The sequence below is a fragment of the Monomorium pharaonis genome, chromosome 7, assembly GCF_013373865.1.
Source record: "Monomorium pharaonis isolate MP-MQ-018 chromosome 7, ASM1337386v2, whole genome shotgun sequence".
Classification (NCBI taxonomy): domain Eukaryota; kingdom Metazoa; phylum Arthropoda; class Insecta; order Hymenoptera; family Formicidae; genus Monomorium; species Monomorium pharaonis.
The window spans coordinates 13,301,957-13,328,655 of NC_050473.1; the positions used below are offsets into that span (position 1 = coordinate 13,301,957).

Below are 26,699 nucleotides of genomic sequence, written 5' to 3' on the forward strand. Positions count from 1 at the left end.
GTTATAATTAATTATAACACCTTATCTCTATAGAAAATTATTGTACGCGTCCGGAACTATATGAAAACTGCGTTAAATTAAATTAATCTGTCGATATTTGATTAGCACTACACGTCTAGCCCTCAAAATTCAAGTTTTTTGGGCATAATAATTGTTTAAACAATGTTTTAATTAATTATATCACCGAAACTTTTCAGAAAATTATTGTACGCGTCCGGAACTATATAAAAACTGCGTTAAATTAAATTAATCTGTCGATATTTGATTAGCACTACACGTCTAGCCCTCAAAATTCAAGTTTTTTGGGCATAATAATTGTTTTAAACAATGTTTTAATTAATTATATCACCGAAACTTTTCAGAAAATTATTGTACGCGTTTGGAACTATATGAAAATTGCGTTAAAGTAAATAAATCTGTCGATATTCCAAGAGCACTTCACGTCTAGCCTTCAAAATTCAAGTTTTCCGGGCAAAATAATTGTTTAAAAAATGTTATAATTAATTATAACACCTTATCTCTATAGAAAATTATTGTACGCGTCCGGAACTATATGAAAACTGCGTTAAATTAAATTAATCTGTCGATATTTGATTAGCACTACACGTCTAGCCCTCAAAATTCAAGTTTTTTGGGCATAATAATTGTTTAAACAATGTTTTAATTAATTATATCACCTGAACTTTATAGAAACATATTGTACGCGTCCCGAACTATATGAGAATTACATTAAAATAAATAGATCTGTCGATATTCGATTAGCACTTGACGTGTAGCCTTAGAAATTCAAGTTTTTTGGGCAAAATAATTGTTTAAAAAATGTTTTAATTAATTATATCACCTGAACTCTATAGAAACATATTGTACGCGTCCCGAACTATATGAGAACTACGTTAAAATAAATAGATCTGTCGATATTCGATTAGCACTTGACGTGTAGCCTTAGAAATTCAAGTTTTTTGGGCAAAATAATTGTTTAAAAAATGTTATAATTAATTATAACACCTTATCTCTATAGAAAATTATTGTACGCGTCCGGAACTATATGAAAATTGCGTTAAATTAAATTAATCTGTCGATATTTGATTAGCACTACACGTCTAGCCCTCAAAATTCAAGTTTTTTGGGCATAATAATTGTTTAAACAATGTTTTAATTAATTATATCACCGAAACTTTTCAGAAAATTATTGTACGCGTCCGGAACTATATAAAAACTGCGTTAAATTAAATTAATCTGTCGATATTTGATTAGCACTACACGTCTAGCCCTCAAAATTCAAGTTTTTCGGGCAAAATAATTGTTTAAAAAATGTTTTAATTAATTATATCACCTGAAATTTATAGAAACATTTTGTACGCGTCCCGAAATAGATGAGAATTACATTAAAATAAATAGATCTGTCGATATTCGATTAGCACATGACGAGTAGCCTTAAAAATTCAAGTTTTTTGGGCAAAATAATTGTTTAAAAAATGTTCTAATTAATTATATCACCTGAACTTTATAGAAACATATTGTACGCGTCCCAAACTATATGAGAATTGCGTTAAAATAAATAGATCAGTCGATATTCGATTAGCACTTGACGTGAAGCCTTAGAAATTCAAGTTTTTTGGGCAAAATAATTGTTTAAAAAATGTTTTAATTAATTATAACACCTTATCTCTATAGAAAATTATTGTACGCGTCCGGAACTATATGAAAACTGCGTTAAATTAAATTAATCTGTCGATATTTGATTAGCACTACACGTCTAGCCCTCAAAATTCAAGTTTTTTGGGCATAATAATTGTTTAAACAATGTTTTAATTAATTATATCACCTGAACTTTATAGAAACATATTGTACGCGTCCCGAACTATATGAGAATTACATTAAAATAAATAGATCTGTCGACATTCGATTAGCACTTGACGTGTAGCCTTAGAAATTCAAGTTTTTTGGGCAAAATAATTGTTTAAAAAATGTTTTAATTAATTATATCACCTGAACTCTATAGAAACATATTGTACGCGTCCCGAACTATATGAGAACTACGTTAAAATAAATAGATCTGTCGATATTCGATTAGCACTTGACGTGTAGCCTTAGAAATTCAAGTTTTTTGGGCAAAATAATTGTTTAAAAAATGTTATAATTAATTATAACACCTTATCTCTATAGAAAATTATTGTACGCGTCCGGAACTATATGAAAACTGCGTTAAATTAAATTAATCTGTCGATATTTGATTAGCACTACACGTCTAGCCCTCAAAATTCAAGTTTTTTGGGCATAATAATTGTTTAAACAATGTTTTAATTAATTATATCACCGAAACTTTTCAGAAAATTATTGTACGCGTCCGGAACTATATAAAAACTGCGTTAAATTAAATTAATCTGTCGATATTTGATTAGCACTACACGTCTAGCCCTCAAAATTCAAGTTTTTTGGGCATAATAATTGTTTAAACAATGTTTTAATTAATTATATCACCGAAACTTTTCAGAAAATTATTGTACGCGTTTGGAACTATATGAAAATTGCGTTAAAGTAAATAAATCTGTCGATATTCCAAGAGCACTTCACGTCTAGCCTTCAAAATTCAAGTTTTCCGGGCAAAATAATTGTTTAAAAAATGTTATAATTAATTATAACACCTTATCTCTATAGAAAATTATTGTACGCGTCCGGAACTATATGAAAACTGCGTTAAATTAAATTAATCTGTCGATATTTGATTAGCACTACACGTCTAGCCCTCAAAATTCAAGTTTTTTGGGCATAATAATTGTTTAAACAATGTTTTAATTAATTATATCACCTGAACTTTATAGAAACATATTGTACGCGTCCCGAACTATATGAGAATTACATTAAAATAAATAGATCTGTCGATATTCGATTAGCACTTGACGTGTAGCCTTAGAAATTCAAGTTTTTTGGGCAAAATAATTGTTTAAAAAATGTTTTAATTAATTATATCACCTGAACTCTATAGAAACATATTGTACGCGTCCCGAACTATATGAGAACTACGTTAAAATAAATAGATCTGTCGATATTCGATTAGCACTTGACGTGTAGCCTTAGAAATTCAAGTTTTTTGGGCAAAATAATTGTTTAAAAAATGTTATAATTAATTATAACACCTTATCTCTATAGAAAATTATTGTACGCGTCCGGAACTATATGAAAATTGCGTTAAATTAAATTAATCTGTCGATATTTGATTAGCACTACACGTCTAGCCCTCAAAATTCAAGTTTTTTGGGCATAATAATTGTTTAAACAATGTTTTAATTAATTATATCACCTGAACTTTATAGAAACATATTGTACGCGTCCCGAACTATATGAGAATTACATTAAAATAAATAGATCTGTCGATATTCGTTTAGCACTTGACGTGTAGCCTTAGAAATTCAAGTTTTTGGGGCAAAATAATTGTTTAAAAATTGTTTTAATTAATTATATCACCTGAAATTTACAGAAACATATTGTACGCGTCCCGAACTATATGAGAATTACATTAAAATCAATAGATCTGTCGATATTCGATTAGCACATGACAAGTAGCCTTAAAAATTCAAGTTTTTTGGGCAAAATAATTGTTTAAAAAATGTTCTAATTAATTATATCACCTGAACTTTATAGAAACATATTGTACGCGTCCCGAACTATATGAGAATTACATTAAAATAAATAGATCTGTCGATATTCGATTAGCACTTGACGTGTAGCCTTAGAAATTCAAGTTTTTTGGGCAAAGTAATTGTTTAAAAAATGTTTTAATTAATTATAACACCTTATCTCTATAGAAAATTATTGTACGCGTCCGGAACTATATGAAAACTGCGTTAAATTAAATTAATCTGTCGATATTTGATTAGCACTACACGTCTAGCCCTCAAAATTCAAGTTTTTTGGGCATAATAATTGTTTAAACAATGTTTTAATTAATTATATCACCGAAACTTTTCAGAAAATTATTGTACACGTTCGGAACTATATGAAAATTGCGTTAAAGTAAATAAATCTGTCGATATTCGAAGAGCACTTCACGTCTAGCCTTCAAAATTCAAGTTTTCCGGGCAAAATAATTGTTTAAAAAATGTTATAATTAATTATAACACCTTATCTCTATAGAAAATTATTGTACGCGTCCGGAACTATATGAAAACTGCGTTAAATTAAATTAATCTGTCGATATTTGATTAGCTCTACACGTCTAGCCCTCAAAATTCAAGTTTTTTGGGCATAATAATTGTTTAAACAATGTTTTAATTAATTATATCACCGAAACTTTTCAGAAAATTATTGTACGCGTTCGGAACTATATGAAAATTGCGTTAAAGTAAATAAATCTGTCGATATTCGAAGAGCACTTCACGTCTAGCCTTCAAAATTCAAGTTTTCCGGGCAAAATAATTGTTTAAAAAATGTTTTAATTAATTATATCACCTGAACTCTATAGAAACATATTGTACGCGTCCCGAACTATATGAGAATTACGTTAAAATAAATAGATCTGTCGATATTCGATTAGCACTTGACGTGTAGCCTTAGAAATTCAAGTTTTTTGGGCAAAATAATTGTTTAAAAAATGTTCTAATTAATTATATCACCTGAACTTTATAGAAACATATTGTACGCGTCCCGAACTATATGAAAATGACATTAAAATAAATAGATCTGTCGATATTCGATTACCACTTGACGTGTAGCCTTAGAAATTCAAGTTTTTGGGGCAAAATAATTGTTTAAAAAATGTTTTGATTAATTATATCACCGAAACTCTTTTGGAAATTTTTGTACGCAACCGGAACTATATTAAAATTGCGTTAAAATTAATAGAACTGTCGATATTCGATTAGCATCTCACGTCTAGCCCTCAAAATTCAAATTTTCCGGGCAAAATAATTGTTTAAACAATGTTTTAATTAATTATATCACCGGAATTTTTTAAGAAATTATTGTTCGCGACCGGAACTATATAAAAATTGCGTAAAATAAATAGAACTGTCGATATTCGATTAGCATCTCATGTTTAGCTCTTAAAATTCAAGTTTTCTGGACAAAATAATTGTTTAAACAATGTTTTGATTAATTATATCACCAAAACTTTTTAGGAAATTATTGTACGCGACCGGAGTTATACGAAAGTTGCGTTAAAATTAATAGAACTGTCGATATTCGATTAGCATCTCACGTCTAGCCCTCAAAATCCAAATTTTCTGGGCAAAATAATTGTTTAAACAATGTTTTCATTAATTATATCACCGAAACTCTTTAGGAAATTATTGTACGCAACCGGAACTATATGAAAATTGCGTTAAAATAAATAGAACTGACGATATTCGATTGGCATTTCACGTCTAGCCGTCAAAATTCAAATTTTCTGGGCAAAATAATTGTTTAAACAATGTTTTTATTAATTATATCACCGAAACTCTTTAAGAAATTATTTTACGCGACCGGAACTATATGAAAACTGCGTTAAAATAAATAGAACTGTTTATATTCAATTAGCATGTCATGTCTAGCTCTTAAAATTCAAGATTTCTGGACAAAATAATTGTTTAAACAATGTTTTAATTAATTATATCACCGAAACTTTTTAGGAAATTATTGTACGCGACCGGAACTATATGAAAACTGCGTTAAAATTAATAGAACTGTCGATATTCGATTAGCATCTCACGTCTAGCCCTCAAAATTCAAATTTTTTGGGCAGAATAATTGTTTAAACAATGTTTTAATTAATTATATCACCGAAACTTTTTAGGAAATTATTGTACTCGACCGGAACTATATGAAAACTGCGTTAAAATTAATAGAACTGTTGATATTCGATTAGCATCTCACGTCTAGCTCTTAAAATTCAAATTTTCTGGGCAAAATAATTGTTTAAAAAATGTTACGAAGAGAGACGGGATGAGGCCGGGAGTGACGGGGAGAGACGGGGAGAGACCGGCTGAGACCGCGAGAGACGTCGAGGAACCGAGAGAGACGGGGTGAGTGAGAGAGTGAGAGGGGGGGAGAAAAGTGCGTGCATCCGTGCGTGTGTAAACTGTGAAGTATTTTACTCAAACGAAAAATTTTCAAAAGTTAGTTTTCTGTATTAATTTTTGCAAAAGATGTTGATCTCATTTTATATGGAAAGGTACACATATAATGTCAAAGTATTTAATAATTTAGTAACAATTGTTATTTTGTGTTTCAAACTATATCGTCAATCTTTAATACTAATGAAAGAAAGAAAAACAAGAAGAAAAAGATGAGTCTGAGCTTACAACATTTCGTTACATTTCAGTGTCAATATCATATTACTTTAAAGGAGATTTATGTATGTTGTGTATATTGTATTTCTTTTTTCCTTTTTTTTTATGTGTATAATATTTTTAAAAAAGAAAGAAAATTAGATAATAAATTAATGTATGTAAGTATGTTTTCTCTCTCTCTCTCTCTCTCTCTCTCTCTCTCTCTCTCTCTCTCTCTTTTTATTTCTTTTTCCTTTATTTTTGTATAAAATTATTTATTTATATAATTATTATTGCAATTGTTATTTTTAAAAAGTAAAAAACTAAATAGCGCGCGCGTAGCGCGCGCCTGTGTTGTTCTAGTTATAGTAAACAACAAACTTTATGCAACAGTCGCTTTCTTCTAAAATTATTATCGTCCAGTAATAAGTAGAAATATCTCGTGCAAATAACAAAAAAATTATGGATAATAGTAAATAAATAATTATTGAAAATACATAAATACACTTTTGTTAAAAAATCTATAATCAGGTTCTTTGAAAAACTTCAACTCTAGAAACCGCACATTTTTATGTAAATAATTGATTACAATATTAAAATAACTGATTATATGTGATCTTTCGTGTGTGTTTATATTCCACATCCACATTATACATGTATATAAACCTACTTATATTGGAAATGCTGAAGTCGGGGACTAATTTCATTAGTTACTTTTCTATAAAAATAGAACAATGAAAGAGCATCATTCAATTTTTCTCTTATGTCGATGCCAACTATGCGACCGCGTGCTTTTGCGCCGCAAGCTCGCAGCGAAAGTAGAAGAGAAATATTATTATCAAATAATGGCGTCGTCAAAGAGAAAAACAAGGGATCGACCATCGAAGAAGCGGACAACAGAAAGAATATCACATTCTAATATTCGTTCCCGAGTTAAATTGGAATGCCGCAAACGCGCAAACACTCCATTTCGACGACAGCCATACGGTTCCATCAGTATACCTCAATTGGTCTATCAACTCCTCACCATAGATAAATATAATCATGGTAATACAATTGAGATATAATTACACTTTAATATTAATAAGCAATAAATTAAGACACAAAATTGAATTATTTTGGCCTAGCCCTAAGCATAATGCAACTTAAAGTTTTCAACTAAAAATCAAATATAGCCTAAATATAACATTTAATATAAATTTATTTTTATTGTATATTCTATATGTAACTGATATTGATCTAGTATTATGCCAACAAGTAGAAATGACCTAAAAATATCGACTTATAATCTAATATCATTGCTTTATATTTATTGTCGCAGAAGCAAAACGTAGAAGCAGATGTTTTTCGTCTCCGGAACGTTTCAGGACACGCTATCGAGAAATGCAGAACTCTCATGAACGGCAAAGACTTTCATACAAAATGGCTAATCATCGCGAAGATTCGGAATCTATACAAATACCTGAATATACAACAGAATCCAGACCCACATCTATTGATAGTTTTATGGAAGCAACGGATACTGCAAATAGCTCGGCGCCGATAAGTTCTGCGAACAGCAGCGTGTCAAATGTCTCAGTGGAACCAATCACCCTTGCAAACTCACTCAACAACGCCAAAGCGCTTTTTAGAAAAAGATCTTTGGTACAACTCATTAACAGTTACATCAAAGCTGGCGTTGAAGAAGGTACATTTTTCAATAGTTTCTTAGCCTATGTAGTAGTAAAAATAAATGTCCAATGTATAATAGCAGGAAAATATTAGATTTTTTTCTTTCGAAGAAACATAAGAAAACTGCTATAATGATATAATTAAATTTTATATGAGACACTTGCATAAATCTTCTCGTCGTCTAAAATGAGCCAACCAATTTATAAAGATTTTGCATACAATTTTGAAAACTATTGGTTTGTATGTGTACACGATTTTTAAGGCCTTTTTTTCTTCTTTTAATAATATAATTTTATACAATAATCGGACGCGTAAGTCGTACGTGTTAAATGTAACGACGATTCCCTTAGAACAGATACATCGAACAAGCACATTTCAAATCGACTGACTCGTTTGGTGTTTCTGCATCGCGTTAATTGTCATTACATTCTACTGTAAAATTACTCTTGGCAAAATAAAAACACAAGTCACAAATAACAACGAGTTACAGTACATTAAAGAACATCCACATTGCAGGAAAGCGACAGGCTAAAAAGTATATTCGCAAAGCACTATCTTTTGGCGTGAGATCGGGTTATTTAATCCCGACTGATCAACAAGGTAACGTGCTTCGTGTGTGTCCGACTCTCGATACACGATCTTGGAATTGGAGACGAGCCGATACTGAATCTCGCCAAAAACGACGCAACGCACGACGAGAAGGAAAAACGCATTTGACAACCATCGCTGATCGAAAAGCAATGCGTCGTGGAATTCTGCAAGATAAGTGCCTTTATAATATGGATGATGTACGGATGATTTCAAAAAGAAGATACATGAAGCAAACAGCTCAAAGTTCTGCTAGAAATTTAATCACGCGGGAGAATAGTCCAAGAAAATTGACTGATAAATCGTTACGCGAGAGAAAGAAAACAAAAGTTTTTACGAGAAAGAACAGGTTAGTTAATCATTTTATTTAAAATGAAACATATATTATAATTTCTCTATTATAAGTCTTTTATATAACTCTATTATATATATTTAAGCAACTCTTATGATTCTTTCACTATTTTAAGTATAAATAATATTAAAATTAATTATACATTAAAATTTGATGCAAAACAATTTTTATCTCATAAAATTATAGTATCGCAAAATTATATAGAAGACTATCTATTGTGAATCCATTTCTAAAAATATTTTTCTTACTCTTTTATATAGACAGCGACTTAATATGTTACAAAAATAGATTTAACAAATTTTGATACAATATGGACATTTTAATGAGCTTAAATGCATTGTGAATAGCTTAGATTTAAATAACCAACCAGAAGAAGCAAGAGAGAATAAAAATCTGTCACAATGATATTAAAATCTTTCTTTTTCATATTCATGAATAGTAGTGTTTACTATTGATATTGCTTTAAGAAATAAATTTTGCTAATTTTATATATCTGTTTAGCAACCAAAACCGATTTGTTTTTATTAATTTGTTTACTTTAGCAAAATTAACAATACGAGCATGAGCAATAAACGAGATCAACAAAAAGGAAACAACGATGAAAACATCAAAAAACCAGTCAAAAGAAGTTGTACGTCCTTTTCCACAAAACGTTCTGAAAATGTTCATGAATTAGTTAAGGAAAATTATAAGGACATTAGCGGAAGAGATCGCAATCAGTTCCAAATTAAGAAAGATGGCTGCTACAAAACTAATAAGGGACGAAGGTCAATATCGAGTCAAGAGGACGAATCCAAGACAGAGAAGCGACAAATTAAAACAAATATAAACAGTGACAGAATAGATTGTAACGAGATAGAAAACAAATACAATGATGATAGAAAATCCAATGAAGACAATGACAAAGAATCTGAAAAAGATAGTGACGAATGTGACTTGATCGGCAAAGCGACTAGAGAAATGGAATCTTAAAGGAATGCCTATCTTGAACGTTACCATTCTTCATTCAAAAACAAATATCTTCGTAAGCTCTTAATCTTTTTATTGTTTGTAAAATTATTTATTACATCAGAGAGAAACCTGAGAGCGGATACCGCGGCCTTTTTCATGCGACCGATATTTGACTAGCATCAACGCCAAACGTGGACATAAAATTATGACCTCATCCGCTTATCGACACTGTCAATGAAGTCTTCTTTTTTGTATGTGTTCGTGCTACATAGGAGTCAACGAGATGATATATTTTTTTGTTACAAATTATTACATGGGACAAATTCTGACATATTTTTTTCTTTTTTCCGGCCAGATTAGTCTTACCTTTTCTATTTCTCTCTCTCTCTCTCTCTCTCTCTCTCTCTCTCTCTCTCTCTCTCTCTCTCTCTCTTCTCTCTTTGTATGACGTACCTGTGTCAGCATAATCTCAAGCACAATAGTACACCAAATTTGGAAATAAAATACAAGTGGAAATTTGAATAATAAAATACAAGTCCAAAATTAAATATTTTTCATAATTTTTTAGAAGTTATTTTAAGATAACAAATTCATGAAGTTTTTCAGTTATTTCAAATATAGTTCTATTAATATTGATGATATATCTAATATACCTGATACATTTGATGATATATAAATTTTTCATAGATTCGTTATCTTTGTAATACAAATTAATATTAATTTAATTAAGTAAAAAGTTAATATCTTTTTTAAATTTATTATTTAATTTTTGACATTCAAATTTTTAACCGTTTTAATTGAATTACTATACCCAATACCATTATTATAATATAATATTAGAATCATTAAATAAAAAATAAAAAAATTAATGTAATTCTAAAATGTAATTCTAAAAATATTTTTTATCAGGGCGACATTTACCTTTTTCGTGGGTTCGAATCGTCGATGTAGTATCAACGCAAAACGTGGATGTGGAACTACGTAGCCTCAATAATTTTATATTTTCTTTTAAGGCTGAGTTGACGCCTTCGTCTATTTCGCCATTTTGATGTCTCTCTTCTCCATTGTCTCTTCTTTAGCCCTTGCAATCTTCACCCGTTACCCTGGGCAGGGATCCTTGGCAGGTGCTAGCTCCCCGGACCAGGGAGCGCCTGGAATCTGCGGTGGGCAGGGGTTGATTCATTTCCCCTGATAGGACTGTCCATACTGAGAAAAAAAAATACTAAATTTAAATAAATATTTCTTTGAATAGTGCTAATAACATATTTTATAGAAAATCAATAATATTTATTTAAAACAAGTAATAGTTTTCTATAATTTAGAAAATATTACTTGATAGAAATAAATATTATTAATTTTCTATAAAATTATTAGCACTATTCAAAGAAATATTTATTAAAATCTAGCATTTTTTTTCTCAGTGTATAAGCAGTTCCTACCCGCTACCCGAATGATATAACACAAATACAAATCATAAAATACATTACAATCAAATTTTCCTATACCTATACTATATACGCAAATTTCAATAGTATTTCTACCTATTGTATTCGCATCTTCAAATCAATTATGGGCGCTTTCCGTTTATGCAATTATTATTACGTTTATATATTATAACACAGATTTAAAAAATTATACGTAAAAAATTTAATTATATTTATTATTACTAAACTTGCGGTCTACATATTATTGTTAATATTCTGTCTAATAATTTTAACTATCAAATTATGTCTCCTTGCTCCCGCTTACTTGTACATACTTCTTATGTATGTATCTGCCGGCTTTTTTTTTTTTTTTTTTTTTTTTTTTATAGAGGAGGAAATCTTCAAAAGACTCCCCGAAAGACTAGGAGAGTGTGGGATTCAACGGAAGGCACGTCAGACGAAAAGCCTCACCGCCGCCTACCCACTAAAACCTCCTCTTTCCTATAACATGACCTAACGAGAAAAGTCTGAAACAGGCGGTAAACAACACATTTGCGAGCCCTACAACCCTAGATTTATTGATCCGTATTTCCATTTATTCGTTTACCTATTCACACATTCCTACCTACCCGTATCCCTACCTATCCGTATCCCTACCTACCCGTATCCCTACCTACCTACGTTAATTTTTGACACCCTTTTGATAAATTTGTTCTTTTTTCCGGCCAGATTGGACTCACCTTTCGTTGATCCTGGCCAAATCCATTCTAGCTGCATGACAGCCAGATAATTTAAGACATTTAAGTAATGGCAAATTAAACAAGTATATACATTTATACTTGCTTTAAATAAAAATGTTTTACCAAAAAAAATTACCGGGTAACACGTACATACATTATGATCAAGTATATTATGTTTAAAAAATGCAAATAAAAAACATTTAGAACAACGAATCTATGAAAAGTCGCATTTATCTGTATTATTTATAATACATATCAAATAAAAAGATTTAATATAAATTTCATAGATTCGTTGTTTTATAAAAAAAATCGTCACTCATCGATCCGATGCGCAACGAGCGGAGTTATTCGGCCACGAAGCTGCGATGATACTGTAACACACAAATATAAGATTCAAATTAAAACAGTGCTTAAAATAATAAATATTTTTGAAAATTTTATAATTTATATATTAAATATTATATTATATATTAAAATAAATAAATAATAAAAATCATTTGTGCAAATAAAAAATATTTACCTCAAGGTTGCTCCGCTGATGCCCGATGCCCTTCCTGGACCTCCTCCTCCTCTCGTTGCACAACTGAACACTTGCTACGGTGATTCTGTAACAAACAAACGCAAAGTCCAATTTAAAGCAGAACAGAAGGAACAATTAATATTGTAAAAAATAATTCAGGGAATGCAGCTCTGTACTTGGGTTCATTAAGTAAATACAATAATTAATTGATAGAATAATTTTGTAAAATACTTTAACATACATATAGATTGAAATTAAAATAGAGCTCACAATTGCTAATATAAAATGAAAGATGATTGTTACATATAAAATTTATTATTCTTTTAATTATTAATATAATCGTCATATAATTAATATTTTTCGAAATAAAAAAGGCTTCATAAAATTAAATTTGTATAAAATTTTACGTGATTCTCGATAATGCTGTAATTTATCTAGTAAAACCGAATGGAAAAAACTATTGATTTTATACAAATAATAAGTTATACTCACTCCAAGGAATGACACTGCGGAATGACACGAGGCCTTGCCCAGGCCTGCGTCTCCTCCTCCTCTTGTTGCACACTCGCGACACTCGCGAATAACATACTTTGTTTTCAAATAAATCGGTCGGCACTCCCGAAGCAAACGCGCGTGAAACTAATTAGACTAATCCATAAAACCCATGATACGACTTCAAATACAAAAAAGAGTTGCGTAAGTTTAATTTTATCTTATTGTGGATTTATTAGTAACGTTTTTTTTTAAGGGTGGAAAAACAGGTCGCGAAAACACGAAACGATGTAAAGCGCACGGCGAGATAAGCTTTAGTTTCTTAAGTTAATTTACTCGCGATTTTCCAAAATACTTTGGTGTGAATTTATTTAAAATGCTTCTATTTCTTTATTTCAAGGGGGAAAGAGTAGTTGGTTGCGACGAGCACCTTGATGAAGGCCCTCGACGCGGATAGATGTCCTGAGAGAGACATCGAAGAACGGGAAGGACAAAAGGATTGCGACGATCGCCCTGACGCTCTCGACGCGGATAGATACCTTGAGAGAGGCATCGCAGGAACGAAAAGTGTGGAGGCATGGGAAAGCAAGTCGCGAAACACGAGACGACGTAAGACGCGCGGCGAGATAAACTTTAGTTTCTTAAGTTAATTTACTCGCGATTTTCCAAAATACTTTGGTGTGAATTTATTTAAAATGCTTCTATTTCTTTATTTCAAGGGGGAAAGAGTAGTTGGTTGCGACGAGCACCTTGATGAAGGCCCTCGACGCGGATAGATGTCCTGAGAGAGACATCGAAGAACGGGAAGGACAAAAGGATTGCGACGATCGCCCTGACGCTCTCGACGCGGATAGATACCTTGAGAGAGGCATCGCAGGAACGAAAAGTGTGGAGGCATGGGAAAGCAAGTCGCGAAACACGAGACGACGTAAGACGCGCGGCGAGATAAACTTTAGTTTCTTAAGTTAATTTACTCGCGATTTTCCAAAATACTTTGGTGTGAATTTATTTAAAATGCTTCTATTTCTTTATTTCAAGGGGGAAAGAGTAGTTGGTTGCGACGAGCACCTTGATGAAGGCCCTCGACGCGGATAGATGTCCTGAGAGAGACATCGAAGAAGGGGAAGGACAAAATGATTGCGACGATCGCTTTGACGCTCTCGACGCGGATAGATACCTTGAGAGAGGCATCGCAGGGACGAGAAGTGTGGAGGCATGGGAAAGCAAGTCGCGAAACACGAGACGACGTAAGACGCGCGGCGAGATAAGCTTTAGTTTCTTAAGTTAATTTACTCGCGATTTTCCAAAATACTTTGTTGTGAAATTATTTAAAATGCTTCTATTTTTTTATTTCAAGGGGGGAAGAGTAATTGGTTGCGACGAGCACCTTGATGGAGGCCCTCGACGCGGATAGATGTCCTGAAAGAGACATCGAAGAAGGGGAAGGACAAAATGATTGCGACGATCGCTTTGACGCTCTCGACGCGGATAGATACCTTGAGAGAGGCATCGCAGGAACGAGAAGTGTGGAGGCATGGGAAAGCAAGTCGCGAAACACGAGACGACGTAAGACGCGCGGCGAGATAAGCTTTAGTTTCTTAAGTTAATTTACTCGCGATTTTCCAAAATACTTTGTTGTGAAATTATTTAAAATGCTTCTATTTTTTTATTTCAAGGGGGGAAGAGTAATTGGTTGCGACGAGCACCTTGATGGAGGCCCTCGACGCGGATAGATGTCCTGAGAGAGACATCGAAGAAGGGGAAGGACAAAATGATTGCGACGATCGCTTTGACGCTCTCGACGCGGATAGATACCTTGAGAGAGGCATCGCAGGAACGAGAAGTGTGGAGGCATGGGAAAGCAAGTCGCGAAACACGAGACGACGTAAGACGCGCGGCGAGATAAGCTTTAGTTTCTTAAGTTAATTTACACGCGATTTTCCAAAATACTTTGTTGTGAAATTATTTAAAATGCTTCTATTTTTTTATTTCAAGGGGGGAAGAGTAATTGGTTGCGACGAGCACCTTGATGGAGGCCCTCGACGCGGATAGATGTCCTGAGAGAGACATCGAAGAAGGGGAAGGACAAAATGATTGCGACGATCGCTTTGACGCTCTCGACGCGGATAGATACCTTGAGAGAGGCATCGCAGGAACGAGAAGTGTGGAGACATGGGAAAGCAAGTCGCGAAACACGAGACGACGTAAGACGCGCGGCGAGATAAGCTTTAGTTTCTTAAGTTAATTTACTCGCGATTTTCCAAAATACTTTGTTGTGAAATTATTTAAAATGCTTCTATTTTTTTATTTCAAGGGGGGAAGAGTAATTGGTTGCGACGAGCACCTTGATGGAGGCCCTCGACGCGGATAGATGTCCTGAGAGAGACATCGAAGAAGGGGAAGGACAAAATGATTGCGACGATCGCTTTGACGCTCTCGACGCGGATAGATACCTTGAGAGAGGCATCGCAGGAACGAGAAGTGTGGAGGCATGGGAAAGCAAGTCGCGAAACACGAGACGACGTAAGACGCGCGGCGAGATAAGCTTTAGTTTCTTAAGTTAATTTACTCGCGATTTTCCAAAATACTTTGTTGTGAAATTATTTAAAATGCTTCTATTTTTTTATTTCAAGGGGGGAAGAGTAATTGGTTGCGACGAGCACCTTGATGGAGGCCCTCGACGCGGATAGATGTCCTGAGAGAGACATCGAAGAAGGGGAAGGACAAAATGATTGCGACGATCGCTTTGACGCTCTCGACGCGGATAGATACCTTGAGAGAGGCATCGCAGGAACGAGAAGTGTGGAGGCATGGGAAAGCAAGTCGCGAAACACGAGACGACGTAAGACGCGCGGCGAGATAAGCTTTAGTTTCTTAAGTTAATTTACTCGCGATTTTCCAAAATACTTTGTTGTGAAATTATTTAAAATGCTTCTATTTTTTTATTACAAGGGGGGAAGAGTAATTGGTTGCGACGAGCACCTTGATGGAGGCCCTCGACGCGGATAGATGTCCTGAGAGAGACATCGAAGAAGGGGAAGGACAAAATGATTGCGACGATCGCTTTGACGCTCTCGACGCGGATAGATACCTTGAGAGAGGCATCGCAGGAACGAGAAGTGTGGAGGCATGGGAAAGCAAGTCGCGAAACACGAGACGACGTAAGACGCGCGGCGAGATAAGCTTTAGTTTCTTAAGTTAATTTACTCGCGATTTTCCAAAATACTTTGTTGTGAAATTATTTAAAATGCTTCTATTTTTTTATTTCAAGGGGGGAAGAGTAATTGGTTGCGACGAGCACCTTGATGGAGGCCCTCGACGCGGATAGATGTCCTGAGAGAGACATCGAAGAAGGGGAAGGACAAAATGATTGCGACGATCGCTTTGACGCTCTCGACGCGGATGGATACCTTGAGAGAGGCATCGCAGGAACGAGAAGTGTGGAGGCATGGGAAAGCAAGTCGCGAAACACGAGACGACGTAAGACGCGCGGCGAGATAAGCTTTAGTTTCTTAAGTTAATTTACTCGCGATTTTCCAAAATACTTTGTTGTGAAATTATTTAAAATGCTTCTATTTTTTTATTTCAAGGGGGGAAGAGTAATTGGTTGCGACGAGCACCTTGATGGAGGCCCTCGACGCGGATAGATGTCCTGAGAGAGACATCGAAGAAGGGGAAGGACAAAATGATTGCGACGATCGCTTTGACGCTCTCGACGCGGATAGATACCTTGAGAGAGGCATCGCAGGAACGAGAAGTGTGGAGGCATGGGAAAGCAAGTCGCGAAACACGAGACGACGTAAGACGCGCGGCGAGATAAGCTTTAGTTTCTTAAGTTAATTTACTCGCGATTTTCCAAAATACTTTGTTGTGAAATTATTTAAAATGCTTCTATTTTTTTATTTCAAGGGGGGAAGAGTAATTGGTTGCGACGAGCACCTTGATGGAGGCCCTCGACGCGGATAGATGTCCTGAGAGAGACATCGAAGAAGGGGAAGGACAAAATGATTGCGACGATCGCTTTGACGCTCTCGACGCGGATAGATACCTTGAGAGAGGCATCGCAGGAACGAGAAGTGTGGAGGCATGGGAAAGCAAGTCGCGAAACACGAGACGACGTAAGACGCGCGGCGAGATAAGCTTTAGTTTCTTAAGTTAATTTACTCGCGATTTTCCAAAATACTTTGTTGTGAAATTATTTAAAATGCTTCTATTTTTTTATTTCAAGGGGGGAAGAGTAATTGGTTGCGACGAGCACCTTGATGGAGGCCCTCGACGCGGATAGATGTCCTGAGAGAGACATCGAAGAAGGGGAAGGACAAAATGATTGCGACGATCGCTTTGACGCTCTCGACGCGGATAGATACCTTGAGAGAGGCATCGCAGGAACGAGAAGTGTGGAGGCATGGGAAAGCAAGTCGCGAAACACGAGACGACGTAAGACGCGCGGCGAGATAAGCTTTAGTTTCTTAAGTTAATTTACTCGCGATTTTCCAAAATACTTTGTTGTGAAATTATTTAAAATGCTTCTATTTTTTTATTACAAGGGGGGAAGAGTAATTGGTTGCGACGAGCACCTTGATGGAGGCCCTCGACGCGGATAGATGTCCTGAGAGAGACATCGAAGAAGGGGAAGGACAAAATGATTGCGACGATCGCTTTGACGCTCTCGACGCGGATAGATACCTTGAGAGAGGCATCGCAGGAACGAGAAGTGTGGAGGCATGGGAAAGCAAGTCGCGAAACACGAGACGACGTAAGACGCGCGGCGAGATAAGCTTTAGTTTCTTAAGTTAATTTACTCGCGATTTTCCAAAATACTTTGTTGTGAAATTATTTAAAATGCTTCTATTTTTTTATTTCAAGGGGGGAAGAGTAATTGGTTGCGACGAGCACCTTGATGGAGGCCCTCGACGCGGATAGATGTCCTGAGAGAGACATCGAAGAAGGGGAAGGACAAAATGATTGCGACGATCGCTTTGACGCTCTCGACGCGGATGGATACCTTGAGAGAGGCATCGCAGGAACGAGAAGTGTGGAGGCATGGGAAAGCAAGTCGCGAAACACGAGACGACGTAAGACGCGCGGCGAGATAAGCTTTAGTTTCTTAAGTTAATTTACTCGCGATTTTCCAAAATACTTTGTTGTGAAATTATTTAAAATGCTTCTATTTTTTTATTTCAAGGGGGGAAGAGTAATTGGTTGCGACGAGCACCTTGATGGAGGCCCTCGACGCGGATAGATGTCCTGAAAGAGACATCGAAGAAGGGGAAGGACAAAATGATTGCGACGATCGCTTTGACGCTCTCGACGCGGATAGATACCTTGAGAGAGGCATCGCAGGAACGAGAAGTGTGGAGGCATGGGAAAGCAAGTCGCGAAACACGAGACGACGTAAGACGCGCGGCGAGATAAGCTTTAGTTTCTTAAGTTAATTTACTCGCGATTTTCCAAAATACTTTGTTGTGAAATTATTTAAAATGCTTCTATTTTTTTATTTCAAGGGGGGAAGAGTAATTGGTTGCGACGAGCACCTTGATGGAGGCCCTCGACGCGGATAGATGTCCTGAGAGAGACATCGAAGAAGGGGAAGGACAAAATGATTGCGACGATCGCTTTGACGCTCTCGACGCGGATAGATACCTTGAGAGAGGCATCGCAGGAACGAGAAGTGTGGAGGCATGGGAAAGCAAGTCGCGAAACACGAGACGACGTAAGACGCGCGGCGAGATAAGCTTTAGTTTCTTAAGTTAATTTACTCGCGATTTTCCAAAATACTTTGTTGTGAAATTATTTAAAATGCTTCTATTTTTTTATTTCAAGGGGGGAAGAGTAATTGGTTGCGACGAGCACCTTGATGGAGGCCCTCGACGCGGATAGATGTCCTGAGAGAGACATCGAAGAAGGGGAAGGACAAAATGATTGCGACGATCGCTTTGACGCTCTCGACGCGGATAGATACCTTGAGAGAGGCATCGCAGGAACGAGAAGTGTGGAGGCATGGGAAAGCAAGTCGCGAAACACGAGACGACGTAAGACGCGCGGCGAGATAAGCTTTAGTTTCTTAAGTTAATTTACACGCGATTTTCCAAAATACTTTGTTGTGAAATTATTTAAAATGCTTCTATTTTTTTATTTCAAGGGGGGAAGAGTAATTGGTTGCGACGAGCACCTTGATGGAGGCCCTCGACGCGGATAGATGTCCTGAGAGAGACATCGAAGAAGGGGAAGGACAAAATGATTGCGACGATCGCTTTGACGCTCTCGACGCGGATAGATACCTTGAGAGAGGCATCGCAGGAACGAGAAGTGTGGAGACATGGGAAAGCAAGTCGCGAAACACGAGACGACGTAAGACGCGCGGCGAGATAAGCTTTAGTTTCTTAAGTTAATTTACTCGCGATTTTCCAAAATACTTTGTTGTGAAATTATTTAAAATGCTTCTATTTTTTTATTTCAAGGGGGGAAGAGTAATTGGTTGCGACGAGCACCTTGATGGAGGCCCTCGACGCGGATAGATGTCCTGAGAGAGACATCGAAGAAGGGGAAGGACAAAATGATTGCGACGATCGCTTTGACGCTCTCGACGCGGATAGATACCTTGAGAGAGGCATCGCAGGAACGAGAAGTGTGGAGGCATGGGAAAGCAAGTCGCGAAACACGAGACGACGTAAGACGCGCGGCGAGATAAGCTTTAGTTTCTTAAGTTAATTTACTCGCGATTTTCCAAAATACTTTGTTGTGAAATTATTTAAAATGCTTCTATTTTTTTATTTCAAGGGGGGAAGAGTAATTGGTTGCGACGAGCACCTTGATGGAGGCCCTCGACGCGGATAGATGTCCTGAGAGAGACATCGAAGAAGGGGAAGGACAAAATGATTGCGACGATCGCTTTGACGCTCTCGACGCGGATAGATACCTTGAGAGAGGCATCGCAGGAACGAGAAGTGTGGAGGCATGGGAAAGCAAGTCGCGAAACACGAGACGACGTAAGACGCGCGGCGAGATAAGCTTTAGTTTCTTAAGTTAATTTACTCGCGATTTTCCAAAATACTTTGTTGTGAAATTATTTAAAATGCTTCTATTTTTTTATTACAAGGGGGAAGAGTAATTGGTTGCGACGAGCACCTTGATGGAGGCCCTCGACGCGGATAGATGTCCTGAGAGAGACATCGAAGAAGGGGAAGGACAAAATGATTGCGACGATCGCTTTGACGCTCTCGACGCGGATAGATACCTTGAGAGAGGCATCGCAGGAACGAGAAGTGTGGAGGCATGGGAAAGCAAGTCGCGAAACACGAGACGACGTAAGACGCGCGGCGAGATAAGCTTTAGTTTCTTAAGTTAATTTACTCGCGATTTTCCAAAATACTTTGTTGTGAAATTATTTAAAATGCTTCTATTTTTTTATTTCAAGGGGGGAAGAGTAATTGGTTGCGACGAGCACCTTGATGGAGGCCCTCGACGCGGATAGATGTCCTGAGAGAGACATCGAAGAAGGGGAAGGACAAAATGATTGCGACGATCGCTTTGACGCTCTCGACGCGGATGGATACCTTGAGAGAGGCATCGCAGGAACGAGAAGTGTGGAGGCATGGGAAAGCAAGTCGCGAAACACGAGACGACGTAAGACGCGCGGCGAGATAAGCTTTAGTTTCTTAAGTTAATTTACTCGCGATTTTCCAAAATACTTTGTTGTGAAATTATTTAAAATGCTTCTATTTTTTTATTTCAAGGGGGGAAGAGTAATTGGTTGCGACGAGCACCTTGATGGAGGCCCTCGACGCGGATAGATGTCCTGAAAGAGACATCGAAGAAGGGGAAGGACAAAATGATTGCGACGATCGCTTTGACGCTCTCGACGCGGATAGATACCTTGAGAGAGGCATCGCAGGAACGAGAAGTGTGGAGGCATGGGAAAGCAAGTCGCGAAACACGAGACGACGTAAGACGCGCGGCGAGATAAGCTTTAGTTTCTTAAGTTAATTTACTCGCGATTTTCCAAAATACTTTGTTGTGAAATTATTTAAAATGCTTCTATTTTTTTATTTCAAGGGGGGAAGAGTAATTGGTTGCGACGAGCACCTTGATGGAGGCCCTCGACGCGGATAGATGTCCTGAGAGAGACATCGAAGAAGGGGAAGGACAAAATGATTGCGACGATCGCTTTGACGCTCTCGACGCGGATAGATACCTTGAGAGAGGCATCGCAGGAACGAGAAGTGTGGAGGCATGGGAAAGCAAGTCGCGAAACACGAGACGACGTAAGACGCGCGGCGAGATAAGCTTTAGTTTCTTAAGTTAATTTACTCGCGATTTTCCAAAATACTTTGTTGTGAAATTATTTAAAATGCTTCTATTTTTTTATTTCAAGGGGGGAAGAGTAATTGGTTGCGACGAGCACCTTGATGGAGGCCCTCGACGCGGATAGATGTCCTGAGAGAGACATCGAAGAAGGGGAAGGACAAAATGATTGCGACGATCGCTTTGACGCTCTCGACGCGGATAGATACCTTGAGAGAGGCATCGCAGGAACGAGAAGTGTGGAGGCATGGGAAAGCAAGTCGCGAAACACGAGACGACGTAAGACGCGCGGCGAGATAAGCTTTAGTTTCTTAAGTTAATTTACTCGCGATTTTCCAAAATACTTTGTTGTGAAATTATTTAAAATGCTTCTATTTTTTTATTACAAGGGGGGAAGAGTAATTGGTTGCGACGAGCACCTTGATGGAGGCCCTCGACGCGGATAGATGTCCTGAGAGAGACATCGAAGAAGGGGAAGGACAAAATGATTGCGACGATCGCTTTGACGCTCTCGACGCGGATAGATACCTTGAGAGAGGCATCGCAGGAACGAGAAGTGTGGAGGCATGGGAAAGCAAGTCGCGAAACACGAGACGACGTAAGACGCGCGGCGAGATAAGCTTTAGTTTCTTAAGTTAATTTACTCGCGATTTTCCAAAATACTTTGTTGTGAAATTATTTAAAATGCTTCTATTTTTTTATTTCAAGGGGGGAAGAGTAATTGGTTGCGACGAGCACCTTGATGGAGGCCCTCGACGCGGATAGATGTCCTGAGAGAGACATCGAAGAAGGGGAAGGACAAAATGATTGCGACGATCGCTTTGACGCTCTCGACGCGGATGGATACCTTGAGAGAGGCATCGCAGGAACGAGAAGTGTGGAGGCATGGGAAAGCAAGTCGCGAAACACGAGACGACGTAAGACGCGCGGCGAGATAAGCTTTAGTTTCTTAAGTTAATTTACTCGCGATTTTCCAAAATACTTTGTTGTGAAATTATTTAAAATGCTTCTATTTTTTTATTTCAAGGGGGGAAGAGTAATTGGTTGCGACGAGCACCTTGATGGAGGCCCTCGACGCGGATAGATGTCCTGAAAGAGACATCGAAGAAGGGGAAGGACAAAATGATTGCGACGATCGCTTTGACGCTCTCGACGCGGATAGATACCTTGAGAGAGGCATCGCAGGAACGAGAAGTGTGGAGGCATGGGAAAGCAAGTCGCGAAACACGAGACGACGTAAGACGCGCGGCGAGATAAGCTTTAGTTTCTTAAGTTAATTTACTCGCGATTTTCCAAAATACTTTGTTGTGAAATTATTTAAAATGCTTCTATTTTTTTATTTCAAGGGGGGAAGAGTAATTGGTTGCGACGAGCACCTTGATGGAGGCCCTCGACGCGGATAGATGTCCTGAGAGAGACATCGAAGAAGGGGAAGGACAAAATGATTGCGACGATCGCTTTGACGCTCTCGACGCGGATAGATACCTTGAGAGAGGCATCGCAGGAACGAGAAGTGTGGAGGCATGGGAAAGCAAGTCGCGAAACACGAGACGACGTAAGACGCGCGGCGAGATAAGCTTTAGTTTCTTAAGTTAATTTACTCGCGATTTTCCAAAATACTTTGTTGTGAAATTATTTAAAATGCTTCTATTTTTTTATTTCAAGGGGGGAAGAGTAATTGGTTGCGACGAGCACCTTGATGGAGGCCCTCGACGCGGATAGATGTCCTGAGAGAGACATCGAAGAAGGGGAAGGACAAAATGATTGCGACGATCGCTTTGACGCTCTCGACGCGGATAGATACCTTGAGAGAGGCATCGCAGGAACGAGAAGTGTGGAGGCATGGGAAAGCAAGTCGCGAAACACGAGACGACGTAAGACGCGCGGCGAGATAAGCTTTAGTTTCTTAAGTTAATTTACTCGCGATTTTCCAAAATACTTTGTTGTGAAATTATTTAAAATGCTTCTATTTTTTTATTTCAAGGGGGGAAGAGTAATTGGTTGCGACGAGCACCTTGATGGAGGCCCTCGACGCGGATAGATGTCCTGAGAGAGACATCGAAGAAGGGGAAGGACAAAATGATTGCGACGATCGCTTTGACGCTCTCGACGCGGATAGATACCTTGAGAGAGGCATCGCAGGAACGAGAAGTGTGGAGGCATGGGAAAGCAAGTCGCGAAACACGAGACGACGTAAGACGCGCGGCGAGATAAGCTTTAGTTTCTTAAGTTAATTTACACGCGATTTTCCAAAATACTTTGTTGTGAAATTATTTAAAATGCTTCTATTTTTTTATTTCAAGGGGGGAAGAGTAATTGGTTGCGACGAGCACCTTGATGGAGGCCCTCGACGCGGATAGATGTCCTGAGAGAGACATCGAAGAAGGGGAAGGACAAAATGATTGCGACGATCGCTTTGACGCTCTCGACGCGGATAGATACCTTGAGAGAGGCATCGCAGGAACGAGAAGTGTGGAGACATGGGAAAGCAAGTCGCGAAACACGAGACGACGTAAGACGCGCGGCGAGATAAGCTTTAGTTTCTTAAGTTAATTTACTCGCGATTTTCCAAAATACTTTGTTGTGAAATTATTTAAAATGCTTCTATTTTTTTATTTCAAGGGGGGAAGAGTAATTGGTTGCGACGAGCACCTTGATGGAGGCCCTCGACGCGGATAGATGTCCTGAGAGAGACATCGAAGAAGGGGAAGGACAAAATGATTGCGACGATCGCTTTGACGCTCTCGACGCGGATAGATACCTTGAGAGAGGCATCGCAGGAACGAGAAGTGTGGAGGCATGGGAAAGCAAGTCGCGAAACACGAGACGACGTAAGACGCGCGGCGAGATAAGCTTTAGTTTCTTAAGTTAATTTACTCGCGATTTTCCAAAATACTTTGTTGTGAAATTATTTAAAATGCTTCTATTTTTTTATTTCAAGGGGGGAAGAGTAATTGGTTGCGACGAGCACCTTGATGGAGGCCCTCGACGCGGATAGATGTCCTGAGAGAGACATCGAAGAAGGGGAAGGACAAAATGATTGCGACGATCGCTTTGACGCTCTCGACGCGGATAGATACCTTGAGAGAGGCATCGCAGGAACGAGAAGTGTGGAGGCATGGGAAAGCAAGTCGCGAAACACGAGACGACGTAAGACGCGCGGCGAGATAAGCTTTAGTTTCTTAAGTTAATTTACTCGCGATTTTCCAAAATACTTTGTTGTGAAATTATTTAAAATGCTTCTATTTTTTTATTACAAGGGGGGAAGAGTAATTGGTTGCGACGAGCACCTTGATGGAGGCCCTCGACGCGGATAGATGTCCTGAGAGAGACATCGAAGAAGGGGAAGGACAAAATGATTGCGACGATCGCTTTGACGCTCTCGACGCGGATAGATACCTTGAGAGAGGCATCGCAGGAACGAGAAGTGTGGAGGCATGGGAAAGCAAGTCGCGAAACACGAGACGACGTAAGACGCGCGGCGAGATAAGCTTTAGTTTCTTAAGTTAATTTACTCGCGATTTTCCAAAATACTTTGTTGTGAAATTATTTAAAATGCTTCTATTTTTTTATTTCAAGGGGGGAAGAGTAATTGGTTGCGACGAGCACCTTGATGGAGGCCCTCGACGCGGATAGATGTCCTGAGAGAGACATCGAAGAAGGGGAAGGACAAAATGATTGCGACGATCGCTTTGACGCTCTCGACGCGGATGGATACCTTGAGAGAGGCATCGCAGGAACGAGAAGTGTGGAGGCATGGGAAAGCAAGTCGCGAAACACGAGACGACGTAAGACGCGCGGCGAGATAAGCTTTAGTTTCTTAAGTTAATTTACTCGCGATTTTCCAAAATACTTTGTTGTGAAATTATTTAAAATGCTTCTATTTTTTTATTACAAGGGGGGAAGAGTAATTGGTTGCGACGAGCACCTTGATGGAGGCCCTCGACGCGGATAGATGTCCTGAGAGAGACATCGAAGAAGAGGAAGGACAAAATGATTGCGACGATCGCTTTGACGCTCTCGACGCGGACAGATACCTTGAGAGAGGCATCGCAGGAACGAGAAGTGTAGAGGCATGGGAAAGCAAGTCGCGAAACACGAGACGACGTAAGGCGCGCGGCGAAATAAGTTTTAGTCTCTTATATAATAGAGGCAAAGGGACTCGCAACCCCAGTGCCCTTAAGCGCCACCACAGCATTCAGCCGCCCGACGAATCGGAGCGTTACCGGAGTTACCACGAGGAGGTAGCTGGGTGACTTGGTCGTGAGAGGCTTAGTGGACCTTACGAGAGGTCTTTATTGCGCATCACTCCCCGACAATGATACCCCCTCAAGAGTTTACCCAAAGGAACGTCCAGCCTCCGTGACACCCATACGACGTGGTTCTCAGGCCACTAGGATCTGTGGATCCCAACAACGAACACCAGTCCGCCGCACTGGACTTCGTAAAGCCAGGACAGCTGTTAAACCTTCGCTGCAAGGGCACGTTTCCTTAGGAGAGCGAGAGTACATGCTTACTCTCTGACTACATTAGCTCTCCTTCGGGCAACTTGCAGTATAGACGCAATTGCGGCACTCTCCCCGAAGGGACGCCACGTACGCCTAGAATAAGAGCTCAGAGCAGTTCAGCCACAGACTAATGAACTACTCCTGCTCCGACTGGGTCGTTGGTCTAGTGTACTTAGTCCGAGTTAATCTCAGACACAATGTCACATCGAAAGAACGCCGATCAGGTCTACTCAAGAGAAGGACGCGTCCCGACCCCGAGCCCAAAAAATCCGCAGAGCGGGTGTCAAGAGCCCGAGAGGAGCGCCTCTGAGTACCATTGTCAACTCCCTTCTTATTAGTAGATGGCGTTATTGATGTGACAAATATATTGAAAATTTATATCAGTGATATGTAGCATTATATTAATTGTACTACATACAGGTTGTGGCCCCTGTACATACACTAATATAATGCTACATATAATAAGAAGGAACCCTTAAGATATAAATCCATTTTCGGTTGTGGCCTCTGCGCACAGAAAAAATATACTAACGTTGCTGTCAACAACTTGCTGGTTGTATATTTGACTGCACTCTGCTACATTCGATCGATTCGACGTAGCGACTCGGAACTCACTCGGAAACGGAACTCGGAACTCTCGGAAGTCGGAAGTTCAGAAGTTGAGATCATTCCGTCATCTCAAGTGTTTCCGTCTGTCAGCGCCTCAACGTGTATAAAACGTGCACTTTGAACTACATAACCAATGTCTACGAAAACCCGTAGAGATAATACAATTTAATATATGGCTGCGTTCAGCAAAAAAAGCAACTTTATTGCAACTGTTGTAAAATTGATCTTTTATATGATTGATGGTTTATGCATTTCTCGCAGAAAATAAGGAAAGAATCAATCGTGTTGAAGA

General features: G+C 38.2%; 1 protein-coding gene across 2 annotated transcripts; it reads left to right on the forward strand.

Annotated features, from left to right (window-relative positions):
* Window positions 1-6,489: 6,489 nt before the first annotated feature.
* On the forward strand, window positions 6,490-13,427 carry LOC105840861. 2 transcript variants are annotated; one of them, XR_004964028.1, is made up of 5 exons: window positions 6,490-7,295; window positions 7,570-7,935; window positions 8,436-8,856; window positions 9,402-9,883; window positions 13,387-13,427. XR_004964028.1 is itself a non-coding variant. In XM_036289387.1 (4 exons), exons 1-4 carry the CDS (start codon window positions 6,983-6,985, stop codon window positions 9,829-9,831), a joined length of 1,530 nt encoding a protein of 509 aa, XP_036145280.1. In that variant the 5' UTR covers window positions 6,490-6,982; the 3' UTR covers window positions 9,832-10,534. The 2 variants fall into 2 exon arrangements, 1 of the variants encoding a protein (XP_036145280.1); XM_036289387.1 differs by lacking the exon at window positions 13,387-13,427 and having other exon boundaries at window positions 9,402-10,534.
* Window positions 13,428-26,699: the final 13,272 nt, after the last annotated feature.